An 18,125-nucleotide genomic window follows, 5' to 3' on the forward strand; every position below is an offset into this window, starting at 1 on the left:
AAACATTTTACTGCCAATCAAACAGACCCTAAAATAAAAAATTTCCCAACCCAACCCGGTTACCCACCCCCCAAACCCATTTTCGCCTGCATTACTCGAACTGAAAAAAAAAAAACTTAGGAAGAAACCAAACATGTCCGTAGCATTATCATCATCTTCTCATCAAATTTCCTTAGCCAACACTCTCACATTAAAAGCTTTTTTAATCGTTAAGCCTTAAAAAGTAATCCGGGATTATGTTTACGTTGCGTTTTGGATCGAAATGACAATGAGAAGTAAGGCCTAACTTTAGTGATATAGCCTGTAAGGGCCCTTATCGGTCTAAGCCCAATCGAATCTGCGGCACTTGGGTCAAGCACCCGAAAGACGGGATGCAAAGAAGGGACGTTTGGTTTGTGTTCGACGCTAGTGTCGTGTACTTGGATTTAATTTAATCCCCCAAGACAAAAATTTCCCAGTTAGGTTTTGGAATAAAAATCCCAAGTTTCTCTTCTTGATTTGCTGTTTTGCTGTGTTCTTGAGATATGGCAGGGAGAGAAGTTCGTGAGTACACCAATCTGAGCGACCCCAAAGGCAAGTATGAAAATCGAAACTTGAATCGTAGGTTCCCGATTTGTTCTTTGTTCTTTCTACTGATTAAAAATCTTAATTGCAGATAAAAGGTGGGGCAAAGGAAAGGACAAACTGGACGATGAAGATATTGCTTTCCAGCGTATGGTTGCCAAGGTTAGAGCGTCGCCTCTCCCATCTTTTTCCTTCCTCCTGAATTTTATTATTATTTTTCCTTGGTTTTATGGGAATTGTGTTATGCGAACCCGCCCGCACGCTTTGGACCTTCTCTTATGGTTTCTTTTGGATATCGATTGTTTTAATGGAATCTGCAGTTTCTAGAATCCCTTACCATTTCAGTGAAAGAGCTCTTGTTGTCCAATGGGACACAATGGCTGGTGTTATCTATTACGTAACATCATTCATATGACAGAAACCATTATCAATTCACTGTCTCGTTTCTTTGTTCTTATACATACATCCTAGAGAGCATTCAACCAAATCAATAGATTATGAGATTGCCATTTGTTTTGCTGAAAATGACTTTGGGAAATCCATTTATCTCAGTTTCTGGTTTTTATGGCCGAAATTTAAATGGTCTACCTAATAGATTGGTGAAATATTCTTCTTTTTAATCCACGAGATAATTTTGGAAGGAGAGAAGAAAACCTAATCTCTTGTTAGTCATCAAAGACCCATATTTCCCTGACACTCACCACACGGACCCTCTCATTACCAACTATCCACCAACACCGCTGTTTTTAGCTGCCTACAACAGCCCTTTCCTTTTTCTCATACTCCTTTGCTATGTCTACGACCTGCCTTCATTTTCCATGTTCTCTTCTTCCCTCTTCGCCTCCGACATTACTCTCTTTCCTTAATTTTCCATATAGCTCTGAATCCCTTGTTGTGGTATTTTGTGGCTGCCAAGCTCAATAAGTCACAACCCATCTTTTCATTCCTCAACCACTGTCAACCATTTTCTATTTCTATTTTCATTAATTGCTGCTCCATTTCTCATTGGTTTGGACTTCTTTTTTTGGTTAGCATCTAATTTTTTGATATTTTATAAGCTTTGATTAATTTGTTCAGAAATTTTGCCTAACTTGGCTATGGTGATGGTGAAAATTTATTGATGATAAAAAGGAATGATTCAGGTAGCTTTAACAGGTTTCTACAAATTTGAGCACTTGATAATCTTATGGTAGTTTGTGGGTTTTGATGTAGAGGGTTAGGGTTTCGATTACCGATAAAGTGTTTCAAAGATGGCAAACAATGGAAAGTATTGTCAATAGTTTCATCCAGAGAACAAAATTCATACTGTTACAGAGAAAAGGGTTTTGTTTTCCAAATGTAAAACAAGCATAGCCTTAATATGTACGATAATGCTAATTCCTTTAATCATTTCAATTATCTCAATTTTCCTTTGCTGCTAATGCCAGTTCTATCATCTAAAGTTCAAGGTTCAATTAGATATTTGTTTGAAGGTACAAGAGTGTGCTTGCAAGTTTTTCTAGATCATTTAGATGTACCATGGCATATTATGCCTTGTGTGATCTGGACTTGGGTGAGTATTGGATATGACTATGTATTAAGGGCATTTTAATTTTTTCTAAGTTCTGCCCTATATTATGAGGTTTAAATCTGTAAGCTCATAGCTGTCGAATGTGTGGTAGATGCTAGTACTTGAAAGGAAATGAAGAGCTAGTAAGATATAATATATCTTTGACAGTTCTAGGACTAGAAGTGGAAGGAATGATGATGTTTGCTATAATTTTAATAATTTACTTGTTGAAATAAATCTGGCTGGCATCAATTTCTTGCTATAAATACAAATTTGCGTAGTTTTCTGATAACATGCCCTGGCAGGGATCTTGGCTTCTCCCATTGGGCTTTTGATACAAGCAGATGCAAGAGGTTGCTGGAGAACGTGGAGGCTACCTACATGGGCGAGGCGGTAGCTCTTCTATATCTGTCCCTACATCTTGAGACCCCAATAGATTTTTCTTTTGATAAATCTATATATTATTATGTATTATTTATGCAGCTTTGGACAGTGATGATTTACTCTATCTCAAGGAGCAGATGGAAGCAGAGGAGGATGCTGAACGCCTCCTGCGCCGTACCGAGAAACGGGCATTTGCTGCATTTAAGATATCCTATTTTGAACATTTTTTGTGACTCTTGCTCCCCATGCCATGTAGATTTTGAGCTTTTATTTGGCAAATAATTAATTGAATTCACTGCCACGTGCTTTTAATGCATTGGTTTCTTGCCACATTTTTATTATATTTCTGTCATTGTTCTTGCTGGTTGCCTGCTTTGTGTTTGCTTCTTACAACATTTTATGCCACTTGGTAAAAGACATAGGATGAGCATGATTTTGTTTAAAGTATTATGTGCTGAAATATGTAGGTTCATCACTGTAACTTTTATTCGCGAAGAGCTCATGATTGTTAAAGAAAATGAAAGTTATTTTGTTTGTTATGGTGTTTCTCTTGTGTTAGATCACGCAGTTTAGGTTGAGCAGAGTCCAATTGTTCATTGCTACTCCGGTTTGCTTTGATTTTGTTGCAAACCTAGCAGCTGATTCGTCAGTGGAAAGTAATCGCCTTTTTCTTGAATTTGTGTTCATTTGAGTTTCTTGTTTTCTATTTGCAATTACTACTTTGAAAGAGGAGGAAGAAATTGTTGATTCCTCAAGTGAACTGTTGTAACATCAACATCGTTATCAGTAGAAGTTTAACTTTCTATGTTGCATGTCTTAGAATTCTAGCATCAGTTCCCACTTTGTTTTCTCAGTTGCATTAGATTACTTGACGAGTTGTTTCATATCACACAAAGTTGATCTTGAATACTGTATAGTTTTGTCTACCTAGTACATGTTTTATATTGGTGCTCACTTTTTCTTAACCACTTGACACAAAGCTGCAAGTTTAGCAGATTCCTCACCTGCATCCTTTCCTCTTCCCCTTCGAGTTGAACCCAAGCCAAAGAGTGGAATCAGGTTTCTCTCTCTCTCTCTCACTTATAAAATATTTATAGTTATATTTATATTTCTGGACACTGTTATGTTGTTATTATTTTAATTTACCATTTTCTGTTAACTTCTTTGTTTTGCAGACAGCAAGATTTGCTGAAAAAAGTTGTGGAAGTTAAACCGAAACGGCCCAAAATTTCATCCCCCTCGAGCTCTGAGCCTGAGGGGAATCAATCCAATTTACAATCTCAGGGGCAGGAGTCCAACCTTGAGAAGAAGATTGGGCATTGTGTTTCGGAATCAAATACAGCAGAAAAGCAGAATAAGGTGGAAAAGTCTACCAAATCCTTATTAGGCTTAGCCTATGCAAGTTCTGATGATGATGATGATGATGATGATGATGATTGACTGATATATACATGCATTTGACTTGTAATCTACATGAACATGAACATGACTTTGTTTTTGTTTTTCTCCCCCCATAACAAACGCTCACATTTTGTAGTAGGTTTAATATCGTATTTGACCTTTAGGTATTTTAAGAAAATTTTCAATATGGCATCTTATAAAATAGTATAATGTGGAACCTGTATCATGTATACTACTATTTCTTGCGTTATATTGAGTTTGGTATGTTAAAAATACTGACATGGTAAATTATAAAATAGATCAAATATAATCATACTATTAAAATAAATATAACAACAATGAGCATGTTCTTTTAAAGGTTCTCTAGTATTGTCAAGTTAAAGTTTAAATTTCATCTACTGTAAATTATGTATGTTTTATTATTATTTTAAGATTTCATTTTAAAATGAATGGAATTCTCATAGAAGTAGCATATACGTAGAGGAGGACTGCAAGTTCTTTTTCCTTGTATCTTTGAGGTCAGCCAAAAAGTCTGATTAACTAAAGTAATTTTAGGTATCTATAATTTTTTATACCATTAATATTTTAGTAAGTATAAGGGAATCGAATCTTATTTATATAATTTAATAATTAAATTTAAATAAAAATATTTCCTATTATTTTGACTATATAAAACTTCCATCCAAGGTGGGTCGCAGAATTGACCCCACGCTCAGCACAGCATGTAAGAGAAACAATTATGAATCCCAAATAAGAGTCGGATTAAAGGATACCAAATAAAACATCGGTTGAATTTTATTCTAATTTGAGAATCTCAATATACATACGAGTAAAAATTAAGAAATACTACTGATTTCCGTAGTTCACAAAATGCACAGTAGCAACCATTACATCACAACTAGGGTAGATAAAGGGGCAGCGAAATAGGAGGGAGCCTAGAGGCGACAAACGGGAGCGGATACAAATATCATAATAGTATTTCGTCTTGAACACTGACGTTTAACGTCTTGTGCGGAAGAACAATGCTATTGGTGACCACGACTTCATCTTCAACAGTCACTGCTTCTCCTGTAACAGATATGCGAATATGATTAACAGGTTGTCTTACGTAAAGGAAATGGAAAAATAAAACAAAAGGCAATGTTTGCAAAGTACCAAGAATTGTGATTCCGAGTTTTGCTTTGTAGTCTCCTTCAGCCTGCAATGAGTTGAGTCGATTTGAATTTAGCGTAAAAATGGCAGGTAGAAGAGCAAGAAAGAGTCATTCGGCAGGAGACAATCTTGAGAGGAAATTTATGGAGGCTGGTATTCATCATCAGTCTGAAGAACATTCAGCCTAGGTTACCTAGACTCGGGAGTGAGTGTTGAATATAGCTTTGAATCCAGAAAGGATATGCTCAATTTTTTAAGTTTCTCCGATCATACCTCAAACCCACATCCGAATATGTATTAGACACATATGTTGAACACTTGTAAAAAAAGTCTATATAACATAGCTTTTAGTCATCAATATCATGTAAAAATAACCATAAGTTAAACTTGCCTGAACACGGGACCATTTCCCGATAGAAGACTTCCACCCTACAATTGCATGAAAAACAACAGCATTTTCCTGAAAACAAAATAAATGAGTCATCAATCTGGACAAAGCAAATCAATCATGTGTCAGATTCAAGGGAACCTCAGTCAATGTTTTTAAAGCAATTTGAAAACATTGAATTCGGTTGCATACCATGATTTCAACGCCATCAAGAATGATACAGCTAATGAGCCTTACACCTGCTCCTATACGCGCATTAGCAGATATTGAGACATTGGGACCGATCTGTTTAACCATGTAGCACTAGCAATCAATCCCATGGATGATGCAGGCAACAGAAAAGAAAAAGAATGCTCATATAACGTAAGGAGTAGCACAAACATGGGAGGGAAATAGTTTTCTAATCTCTGTGGGTGCTAATATTATTTTTGAAAAGCATTTAGGGAATGTGGCAAATAGCATATAAGTGTCGGTAACATATACTTTATCACCCACTTAAAACAGTCCATTAAACAAATGAACACTTTAATAGGCAAATTACCTAGAACAGCAGCACTCTACTCTCCATCATACATCATGATTAAAACGCAATGAAAAAGATGTTACCTTGGCACTTGGATGTACTTTTGCTGATGGATGAATATAAACATCGCCAATAATGGTGGCACTTTTTGTACCATCCCCACTAGCCAAAAGATTGGGAGAGGTGAACCGAAATTGTGCAAGATACAGGCCAGAACACTTTAAGGACTTTCTGCAGATGTAAACATGGAAAAATCAGGGTTAGTCGAAGGGGAAGTTATGCTTGGCTTGTTCATTTTATTACGCATTCACTTGGATTTTGTTTGATTTTTTTATTTTAATGTTGGTTTCTGTGTTTTCATTAAAAAAATAATACAAAAACTAGGGGGTAAAATGAAGAAGGGGAAGAAAAACGAGGCGGAAGCTACTGAAACAAATTGCACCATACCACAGTTTGGCTTACCCCGGTGTTTTGATTTGTTCCCAGAAATCCATGGTCTCATATGTATACAACTTCTTCTTCCCAGCAAAAGGGGTAAGGATGTCTTGATCCAACCTTACAAAATCTGACGGAGGATTCCTGGTAATAGGAGCTCTTATTAGGATTCATGTTGAGTTTCCAACATAAAGACAAATATTTCTCTATATAAAAGAACGCCAAAGAAAGGCACAACCAGTACTAAAAATCAAAATATGGGTTGAAACAGCCTGAGGAATATAAGTGTGCGGTTTAGTTTCATTTAGATTCCAGCACCATCTAACTAAAGAAGTGAGTGTAAACTATTGTTGTATAGCCCCCCGCCCCCCTCAAAAAAATGCCAAATGATCAAATGGATGTTTCAATGGCTTTGAAAAAAAAATTAAACATCATTAATCTATTATTAGAATTTTGTGTCAACAGCAAGATTGTTGAGGTAGAATACATGGAAAATGTAAAAAAGATGGCATGCCACATATCATAACTTCATCAGCATAGGTTGATTTGAATGGAGATAGAGAAGAATTGAAATAAACTAAGTGAATATTTACTTGTGTGATTCATAATGACAGAAAGAGAAGCGAATGAAGTATGCACCTAGTATGCTGTAATGCTGTAAAATCAAGAACAGAACAGACATACCTTGTAGCAGACTGGAGGGCTTCAAAGCTGGAAAGACGTCTCAGATTGGCTAGAGATGGCAAAACATGAATTGAGATTTTAGTACAATCAAGATTAATGATATTCAGATATAATGGGGATCTGAGCAAAGAAAAAATTTCTACTGATAAGGATGCGGAAAAATGGCATAGCTTCAAAAGGGAAAAAAAACACTAACCTTCGAAATAATTCACAAAGAAAGAAAAGAGAAAGAAAAAGAAAGATGCCAGTGAATCCAGTTTATGTTTCCAATGAGTACATAGCCATAGCTACTTTGAAATTAGAAGCACAATTTAAAGATTGTTTATTACTGACCTCTGTCTTTCCGTTGAGAGGAAACACCTTGGATAGCAGTAAAAATATCTGGTGTAAACACATAGACACCACAGTTGATTCGGTCACTTACCTGCATGATGGCAAGTAATTGGAGCAGAGCATCCATTAAATTCAATCAAAGTAACAATAAATAGAGAATATTCCAAATTGTAGTTGAATCTCTGATACTGCACATACGAAAGTTTCAGGTTTCTCTGTATAATGTAACAGTTCATTGGTGATGGGATCTGCTACCAACTCCCCAAACTCACTGGCTGATTCAGCTGAAACCTGCAAATAGAGGGGAATAAGGCCAAATGACAAAAGAAAATACAAGTCTTAAAATATCACACCACGACAACCAACCTTGATTACTAGGATAGTTCCCATACCACCATATCTTTTGTGAGCCTCTACGAAGGCAAAAAACAGGTAAAAGGAAGAATTAATCTTCAAGGAAGACAAAATAAACATAAATAAACTTTGCAGTAATTTTATCCGCGCCACTGCTAATTGCAGTTAGGCTTTGTACGCCATTGCTTTTCAAAAGCACTTTCGGAGCCATAAGCAATGCTAAATAAATAGCTTTTGAGGCCAAAAGTGCTTTTGAACCCAACACAAAAGCCAAAATTTATAGCTTTTAAGTTAGGAAAAAAAGCACTTTTGGAGTTAAATGACAATTTTAAGCCTTATTTATAATCCAATGTATCTTGTGTAATATTTATATTGGGTATACAATTATTTCCCATTTGAAATTTATTTCAAATATATAACATTATATATTTGTATTTGTAATGGTTATACATTAATATTTAAAATATAGTTTATATATTCAAATTAAATTTTATAAATAGTCAATATTAATCACTTAAAAGTATTTAAAAATTATATTTCAATTTCATATATCAAAATATTAATAATGAGTTACAACAAATTCCTTTTTTAATATTTTTACTGAAATATCATAATATTAATGAATTTGAACATCATTTAAATGCATTTTTTTTTTACCTTACAACATCATGCCTAAGATGAATATTTTATTTCTCAAAAGCACTTTTTGACAGTAATAGCAACCTTTTCAAAAGCAATGCTAAACTAGCCATTAGTCCTAAAAGATTGACACTAGAGTTTTTGCAACGCAGAACACACTACATAGCATGATAGCAGCAAGAAACTATATTCAGAAAATTAAGATTGATACATTACAGGGTTCAAACATTGTGAAGAAGATTACCAAGCATTTCTGGGAGTGGAAAACTGCAGCAAACATCACAATTCAGCAAGAAGATATGAGACTGCAAAAACAAAAGCACACAACACATATAACTTTGTCAAAGTAAAGTAAATATGGACAAACAAGGCAGATTACAGCCTGTGTATTTTTCTCTATGAAAGATATGCCTCTATGAAGGAAATAGGTTAGGATATAAACCGGATTATCTTCCATGATCAGATCTCTGAAGTTGTAAAGCCCACCAGCTGAACCATGTGGTTTGTCTTCCCTTAAGTATCTAATAACAGCAAGAACAAAAAGGATTAACTCTAAGATGAAGCAACCATAAAGACATATCAATCCCCTCATGAGAATGTATAAATTTAAAGCAAGGATTTACCTGACTGGAACTCTTAGCTCAGTAGAGATTGATGAGACATACATAGCGAATTCACGCTCTTCATAGAAACCGACTAGATAGATCTGTGCTAGATTTGGAATCTACAGAAGAGATATTAATCTTAATACACACCAGAAACTATAAACCAAAAGAGCATTTTTCATATTCTGTTAGTATAGATCCAACATTGTACCCTTTTACAAGCAGAAATGGGGTGATGAACCATAGGTTGTCCAGCCAAAGGAAACAAAGGCTTTGGAATGTTCAATGACAATGGACGAAACCGAGTGCCTGCAATCCGCAAATTCAAAGGGAATTTTAAAAATTGCATTACAATTCTCAGTCGAAGATCCCCAGCAAATAATTGAGAAAGAAAAAGATTCAATTTGACATCAAAGTCTGAACATAAACGAAAAGAAAGAAAGACAAGATCACATCATTCGCTGCATACAAAACTCCATATCCGATCCAAATAATCCGAAACGGAATTGTAAACAAGCAAGGCATAACATTGAAGATGACAAATTTCACCGTAAGATCAAGGCCATACCTTTCGTGGGTCCACCCACCATGATCACAGCAACCACTTTCTCATCTGATATCCCCATCTTCAAATCAATAAAAGAAAACCCAGATCTCCAATAACAGCAATTGCCCTTATATAACAAAACTAAGACTACCCTTTCCTGAAAAGCTCACTAACAAAACAAATTCACACCCAACACATGATCCGGATGAACAATTTCGATGAAAGTTCAGTAATCCGCTAACAACCAGATAAGCAAGGAGTAGCAGTGACTGAAATGTTTGAACCTTAAAAAGTTAGAAAAAGGAAAGAAAGAGCTGAATGTTGAGAGATACGATAATGTAAAAAAAAGGGAAGCAATTTTCTTGAAGATCCAGTAAAGTGTCGGATAAAAGGGTAGAATTTGGGATATGTGAAGACAAAGCTGAGACCACTCGCTTACGATAAGTAAGCTAAAAATATAAAAATGAGAATGAAAACAGATCGATATATATAAAACTAAAAGGGCAAAGGAAGGAAGTTTCCTAGCCTTTTGCGCTTTGACAAGCTTAAGACATTTTCTGGTACTGAAAAGCTTATGAAAATGAAAATGAAAACAAATCCATATATCTGTTTCCGTGGCGTGTATGTATGTTGTGTTTGTTGACTATGATGATAAAAAGACTATCTATAACCAGCTTAGAAGCTATTACCGAAATATGCTTCATCTCTCCTTTATAATTTTTGTTTCATCAAAAAACATATATCATCAAATTCATACATTTTTAAACATAAAGAGTTAACTTCATTTTAAGACTTAATCTTAAATACTTTATCAAATCACTTTAGAATAAATGGAAAATTAACTTCATTTTGAGTGATTTAACCAAAAAAAAAGAAGATTGACAAATTCGAAAATTAAAAAAGTGAAAAATAGATGTAAAGCTAAAATGAAATTTTCTCACTGCTTCTACACTTAAATCTAAAGATTAGTACAATAGGAAATAACAATCTCCCTTTTATTAATAAATTCACGAATTTCCCATCACAAATAAATTCATTGAAGTTAGGGTAGAACATGTTCTACATCCTTTTCCCTCTTCGACCAAATGATTGTTGAGTTTTGTATTTAATAGTATCATACCATGCATATACAGTGACCATTACCATTGCCCTTGAATAAGGTTTTTAAGTTCTAATATCTCATCCCAATTTTTTCTAACCAATCCCATAAAATACATGCATAAAAGCCATACAATTTCAACAAATTTTCACACCCACTGTTCTTTTAATAAAAGCCAGCCATAAACCTAAACTTGTGTCCCTGTTAAGTAAAGATGAATAGAAGAAAGAACCGTCTTCATGAAGTATTTAATTTAGTTTCACTCTTTACCGTCTTAATGTTCAATAAACCCCAAAACATTAGTTTTTTAAAAAAGAATTATGCACAAACCTAAAAACACCATTTCATATATCCTTGATTTCAAGATAAATCAATTCGTTTATAATTATTATCATCAACATTTGTGGATAATCCAAAGAGCTTGTTGACCATTATGCCTCCTCCACGTTTTTGCATAAAGTTCTTCTACAATTTTAATATTGAAATCAATAAAAGACTTATTGGTGTAATTTTTTTTTTCTTTTTACTTTTGTTAAACAACGATCGCACCTTTTTCCCTCAAATTTCTAATAGCCACTCTTCACCAAAGTTCATCTTTGATCTTTTGAAGAGTTTTCACTTTCTTTATGTATTCCGCTAATTTCATGGATGTTACATTTATTTTCATTCTCTAAGGATTTGATCATAACCTAGTTGCACCAATTTACAAAGAATTTAGACCGTCTTAATTTAAAAAACCTATGAATTGTCTCGATCTAATGTTGATGCACTAAGCTCCTTCATCCTTAGTGGCCATTTTCACTTACCAATATTTCTTGATAGCTACCTCTACATGGATCACCAACATCTGCTCCTTTATGGCTACATACCTAATTGCTAAATACTATGCTCCCTTTCTCCATTAGTATGTCTGACATTTAAAATCCCTTAAGTCAATTCATTAGAACCAGTTAATTTAAATCCACCCTATGTTCTCTTTCACCTTCTCCACCTCTAATATGAACTTGTTTCTTTATCTTTCCTACTTTCTTTCTCCGATCATTAGAGCCACTTGATTCAATGCTAGATGACACGAGACATGGATTGATTAGAATCATTTTCCAAACAAAAACAATGAATTAAAGATATCATTGCATTATAAAACTCTAATATGGAATTTTCTGTAATTGAGTATCAAAATCTCCTTAATACAACTTAACTAAATAATTAAAAGCTTTGTAGTAATTTTACTGTAATCGTAACTTTTCATGAGTGAATCTTCCATTGATACTACCTTTCCCCTGGAACAACAATGTTTTAAATTATTATCATATTCTAGCTATGAAGAGAGACTTCCATCACCATTACCTAGTAATCTAAATATCATATAATCTAAATATCATATAATCTAGACATGGCCCTGGTTCCGCCTCTTTAAACCAACTCAATATCCAATCTCATCCCCGCTTAAGGAACATTTTTTCATCCTATCCACTTGAAACTCAATAAAAAAGTTTTTTTTCCCTAAGATTCTCTTTATAGTGATTCCTTTCAATTTATTCTCTTTAAACTTATTTATCAAGTTGCTAACTTTTAAAAATTTTATTGTAGTAGCAATCAAACATATTTCTCTGAACTATTTATGTAAAACCTTAAAATTTTTGGTTCTTTAATGGCAATGTCCCGATGACATGCATAATAGTATTCCTTAGAAATTGGAATGAATTCATTAAATAATTTCTTTTAAAGGAATTAATTAGATATTTGGGAAAGGAAATTGTAAAGATCTATGTGAGTTCAAAATTTTGGAAACGGGGTTAAGTTGAGATTTGGAGAAAATATAAGGATTAAAGTGTAAATTGACCATTACGAAGAAAGAGTAGTTCAATAATCATCTTGAGTGAAGAGGCATGGAAAAATATATTGGCATGAAGAATTGAGAATCAAGGAATAGACTAAATTGAATGAAAGTGAAAAGTATAGGGACTAAAGCATAATTTTTGCATAAAGAGAATTTTAGTGATAAATTGAATGTAAGGTTTATTAAAGGGGTATTCTAGACTTTTCTCTATTAGAAATCTAAAATGAGAAAATATGTTGGGCACATGGGTAAGTCAGTAGCCATAGATTTTAATAGGAATAGCAAAAGAGATATTAGCACAATGCATGACAAAGGCTTTCATTCAATAATATAGCAATGTAATAATACAATGGATACCAATGAGTGTGACATAAGGGAGGTGATCATGACATATTAGTACAAAACAAATTTCAAATAAAAGCACAAAATATGTCATGGAAAAGGTATCTAAAAATATAACATGTTAATGTAAGATACCAATTTAATGAGTTTTAAGTCCTAAGTTTGACTAAATCTAATCCTAAGCTCTTAACTTAAGTCTAATCCTAAGTTTTAAACTTAAGTCTAATTCTAGTTTTATGTCTAATCCTAAACCTAGTTCTAAGATTAGTCCTAAGTTTAACATAATCTTAACCCTAGCTCTAAAACTAATTCTAAACTTATAGCATAATTCTAATCTTAAGTCTAACCCTAAGACTCTATACAAATTCTAAAGTAAGGATAATTAAGTTTCGACTCCTCGTCTATTAATTACAATGTTATTTAGTCATGGAGTCATAAAACTACCATAACTAAACTCTCTCTTATTAATATCATTATGAAAGGAACTTAATATATGTTTGTCCAATGACCTTATCATATATGTGTTGCCCTCATAGGATATCTTTAATCTTTTAGGTTAAATTTGTTATCTCAATATAATTTTATTTTATCTCATAGTAACCACTACATCTTCCTTCATGAAAAAGTCAATTACTAGTACACAGTAAATAAATCATTCGTCCCAAAAAAATGATCTGTGACCACGTTACTTTTCCATATCAACCATACAATATTTATGAGAGGATATTTTTTTCCTTTTATTGGGCTATGAATTCCACTATTGTAAGTAAATATATGCCATATATAAGTTTTATGCCAAACATGTCAGCTTTTAGCTTTATTACCAATTGAACTCAGACTTTCAGTATATCAAAGTATATGAGCTGCATACACATAGTCGAGATTGATGTAAGTCGCAATATGAATGTCACAAGTTAATAAATATCTAAACAAATCTAGTATATATTCAACTTGGATATTGTTTGATGTATTGTTAGTCCAGACAATCACACCTATGCCTATTTTTTAGGAGTCATCTGCTCTGATACCAATACAAGGTACCTCATTAATTGGATTTGATGGACGACATAATAGTCATTTGAATCAATTTGTTCAATTTTGATTTTAAGATTATGTACCATTTAAATTACCCACTAATATAAGTTGTCTTCTTGCATCATGATCCGACCACATGATGTAACTTAATATTAGTTAAACGTTAGGTAATCAGTGACCTAATATTTGCTTATACATTTTGGTTTTCGTGCAAAAAACATTGAGGAAACATACAAAAGATAATAATATAAATGGTGGAATTTTATAAACCAAATTGTTCAAAAAATTACAAGCATTCATGACAAAATAACTACATTAAGAGCACTATATCCCAACAGTCTCCCATTTGCCCTAGTGAAGTAGGTGAGCTACATTTTACTTACTCATACCCTTTACACGTTTCTCAAAATTTTTAGCCACTAAAGTCTTGGTAAATGGATCCACAAGGTTTCTCTTAGATGTGACTTTAACTACATCCACTATTTTATCTGTCATTGTCTCTTATATAATATGATATTTTCGATCAATATGTTTTGTCTGTTTATGATTTTTAGTTTCCTTGATGTTAGCTATTGTCACATTGTTACTGCAATATAGTGTGATAGCTTTTTCCATATCAGTTATAACTTTGAGATCTGTTAAGAACTTTCAAAGCCAGATTGCTTCTTTTGTAGCCTCAGAAACAGCCTCATATTTGACCTCCATCATGGAATCAATATTACAACTCTACTTGACACTTCTCCATAGTATGACTCCATTGCTTAGGACAAAAACACAATCTGATGTCAATTTCCTTAAATGCTTATACGTATGGTAGTCAAAATCCGTATATCTAATATGAGTTAAATCTCTTTTCAAATATATAAGCATATAATCTCTTATTCTCTGTAAATACTTAAGTATATGTTTAACTGTTTGTCAATGTCTTGAACCAAGATTCGCCTGATATCAACCTACCAAACCTACTTCAAAATAAATATCTAGATATGTGCATAATATAACATACACGAGACTTCCTATTGCCAAAATATAAGGAACCTTTCTCATATGCTCTTTTTTTTTATTGTCATAGGATAATCCTCCAAAGAGGGATGAAAGCCCGATATAGAAGGTGTATATGTTAGAGTATGCCCAAAGACCAATCATGAGATAATTATAATCACATACTCATTTTACCTTGTTTGTTAATATAAAACATTGCCATTGTTATTTCAGTTTTATTTTTTTTTGTGTAAATAAAATGATTAATATTAAATTTTTGATAATAATATGATTATTCTTAAAAGGTCTTTAGTCAAGTATTACTGTGGGCTTGGACAATAATAATACATTGAGACTAATGTGTAGTTGATTGATGACAAAGTATTGTCATTGACATAGGAATGTCAAAATTAATACATGAGTATGTGTTAGAGAACAACATACTGGACTGACCTGCTATGAGTATGTTTATTGGATTATTATGTAATAATGACAACATTACTATGTATATGATCCTCAGACTTGAGATTATCATTGTCCCAGTATCGTGAGTCGTATATTTTGTTACAGCCAAACATCTATTATAATAGGTTGTACTATAAAGACTGATGTTGGGTATGTCACAATCTATGTAGTGGGATATGATTGATGAAAATAGGATTTGTCCCTCCTACATAATGAGAGTAATATCTTAAGCTACTTGATAGAGTGAGACTAGAAATGAATGGTCATACTCAAATAAGTTGATATGAGATACTACACTTATTTGTTTATTGTAGTCTACTCAGAATATTAAGAAATATGAGATCGGACTATACAAGTGTGACTATTTCATGATTTGTGCCCAATCTAGATATAAAGGATAAAAAGATATAATAAATGAAAAATTACAGAAAGGTTCTACTGAATCACGACTTTTTATAACTTGTGTAACAATAATGTATTGCTAGATGTCACTCATTGCTTGTAACATTAAAAATGTTTTAGTATTACTACTAATATACAAGAGCCTATAGGGTCACACCCTATGGTTGAAGCGAATAGAATCGAAACATAGTTGATATTGTGTTTAGTTGTCACATGAATTAAAATAGTTATTGAATTAATTTAATTTGACAGTTAAATATTAAACACATTATATGCACAAACTTGTTGTACATGAATAGAGAACATAATTAAAATTAATATATGAATTTGATTCAGTTAAAATATTAATTGAATATAGTTTCTTGAAACTATTAAAATAAATAGTTGTAATAATAATTTCGATCAAATATAAAAAAATATGGAAGTTAATATTCTATTGGAAAAAATATTTTATTATTTTCCATATGTTTCTCTAAAAGGAATTTTTATTATTATTATGTGATATTGAAGAAATTGAATAATATCCCGTATAATGTGTATGTTATCAAAGAAAAAGAAAAAGAGGGTCTAGCAACCAATTTTTAATTATTCTCTTTGAAAGGTTCAAGAGAGTTTTTGTTGTTCGTTCTTTTGACTAGGTGGACTATGTAGAGGCCGAGACAGTTTTGTTGCGGCTTGGGATCGGTATTGCGTAGGGGATCAGATCGAAAAAGTATATCTTCAACTTTGTTTCAACCCGATTCGTTCATCATACTTGGATCCATGGTTGTTGATCGTCGAAATTTTTTTTCCGTTGCACCACAGGGCGTAGTGGCATTCCAACAACCATTCCTTAAATCGACAATAGCAAAATGTTCTAATATCTTGTCTATGTATGAAACTTGCCATAAATGTATTACTTTGTTCTTTAGACCTTAAGTATTCAAATTCCTAAAACATAGTTGGCTTTACCCATATCCTTAACACTAAACAGTTGAGTTAACCATAATTTAACTAATCAGAACATCCCTACATCATTCCAAATGAGTAGAATGTCATCGGTATAGAGAACCAAAAAAACTATCTTTCCACCCACAATACATTTGTAAATATAAGATTCATCAACATTTTGCTCAAATCCAAAAGCTCTGATCAAGCTTGCCTGAAGATAACAATGATAACTTTTTAGTGTTTAATTCATGTTTTAAATTTGATTTGATAGAAATTCATAATTAGCTAATACTATTAATAATTAACTTTAATAAAATCAACCCTAAAACCCAAATTAAATCACACCTATCGGACTTATTTGACAAATTAAACAAAAATTTAATAAATTCATAGTTAACATTAAATTTCTATTAACAAAATCATGAAAAATTCAAATATAATAATATTAGCGTTAACTTTCATCAAATAAACCTTAAAATTCAAATGAAACACTAGAAATTTAACACCATTACCTTTGGGTACCAAAATATATAACTTTTATTAAATACAAGTGCAATATTGGATTAAAAATAACACAAGTATCACATTAAAAGTCAAATTCAAGTACCAAATGATATATTAATCCATATTAAAATGCTTAATACGCTAAGGTTTGTTGCATTATATGGTATTTATGTATTTTAAAATTAAAATAGTTGGGTATCTGAAAAAAAGTAGGGTAAACTACATTAGTAGTCTCCAACTATGTTTTTTTTCTTTTTTGGCCACCCAACTATGAAAAGTTACAAAATGGTCACCCAACTATTCAATTTTGTCACCCAACTATGAAAAATTAAAATAGTACTACTACAGGTGAGATCTGAGTGTTTGGGGTAGCAGGTGGCATGTTGTAGCAATGGCAGGATCATACAAATGAGTGGATAGAGGGATGTTGAGGGAGGCCATGAGTTATGTGAAGGCTTTAAGTGGGGTAATAGTTGGGTGGTTCGTCATCTGAGTGATGGAAAGAAGTTTTTGGTTCGAAGGAAACTCAATATTGGCAAGATCCTTGCCATTCCCTAAGAGGAGTTGGCAAGATTACCGGACATGGCAGGGTTAAAGGAGTTGAGAGTTGTATCTTTTTGAATCTGAGACATTTTTGGTCCATGTTCATCGCACCAATTGTTGATACAAAGTCCAACAAGAGATGAGACAATGGTGGCTCTATGTAGGTCAATTCACCTAAAGAGGCGAAAAGCTGAACAAGAACAAGAGGGCAGGTTGACTAAGAACGAGAGTAAAAAGATCTCTTCAAAGTAACTTTAGGGTTTCAAAAGGCCGATCTTTTCTTTATTGTTGGAAGAGTATTTATAAGAGAGGTCCTATTGTCCACTGATATGACGTGGCAAGATAAATATTTAGTCCTACCAAATGCATACATGATATTTATAGGTGTAAAGGACATATATCGTGGGGCCCATTTTGTTATGTACT

At 33.0% G+C, this 18,125-nt stretch overlaps 2 protein-coding genes across 2 annotated transcripts; one reads left to right on the top strand and one right to left on the bottom strand.

Moving 5' to 3' along the window:
• Positions 1–391: 391 nt before the first annotated feature.
• Positions 392–4,148, top strand: LOC105787485 (uncharacterized). The gene is made up of 6 exons (XM_012613899.2): positions 392–573; positions 656–726; positions 2,458–2,506; positions 2,597–2,703; positions 3,474–3,556; positions 3,673–4,148. The coding sequence occupies exons 1-6, from the start codon at positions 525–527 to the stop codon at positions 3,935–3,937; spliced, it is 624 nt and encodes a 207-aa protein (XP_012469353.1). The 5' UTR covers positions 392–524; the 3' UTR covers positions 3,938–4,148.
• A 512-nt stretch (positions 4,149–4,660) lies between these two features.
• LOC105787478 (uncharacterized) lies at positions 4,661–10,224 on the bottom strand. The gene is made up of 15 exons (XM_012613887.2): positions 9,580–10,224; positions 9,223–9,320; positions 9,030–9,130; positions 8,849–8,927; positions 8,651–8,711; positions 7,780–7,826; positions 7,612–7,704; positions 7,414–7,504; positions 7,081–7,129; positions 6,424–6,540; positions 6,045–6,192; positions 5,631–5,723; positions 5,442–5,510; positions 5,054–5,096; positions 4,661–4,966 (listed from the first exon to the last, which is right to left on the bottom strand). Exons 1-15 carry the CDS (start codon positions 9,635–9,637, stop codon positions 4,866–4,868), a joined length of 1,248 nt encoding a protein of 415 aa, XP_012469341.1. The 5' UTR covers positions 9,638–10,224; the 3' UTR covers positions 4,661–4,865.
• Positions 10,225–18,125: the final 7,901 nt, after the last annotated feature.

This window comes from Gossypium raimondii, chromosome 7 (genome assembly GCF_025698545.1).
Source record: "Gossypium raimondii isolate GPD5lz chromosome 7, ASM2569854v1, whole genome shotgun sequence".
NCBI classification, from domain to species: domain Eukaryota; kingdom Viridiplantae; phylum Streptophyta; class Magnoliopsida; order Malvales; family Malvaceae; genus Gossypium; species Gossypium raimondii.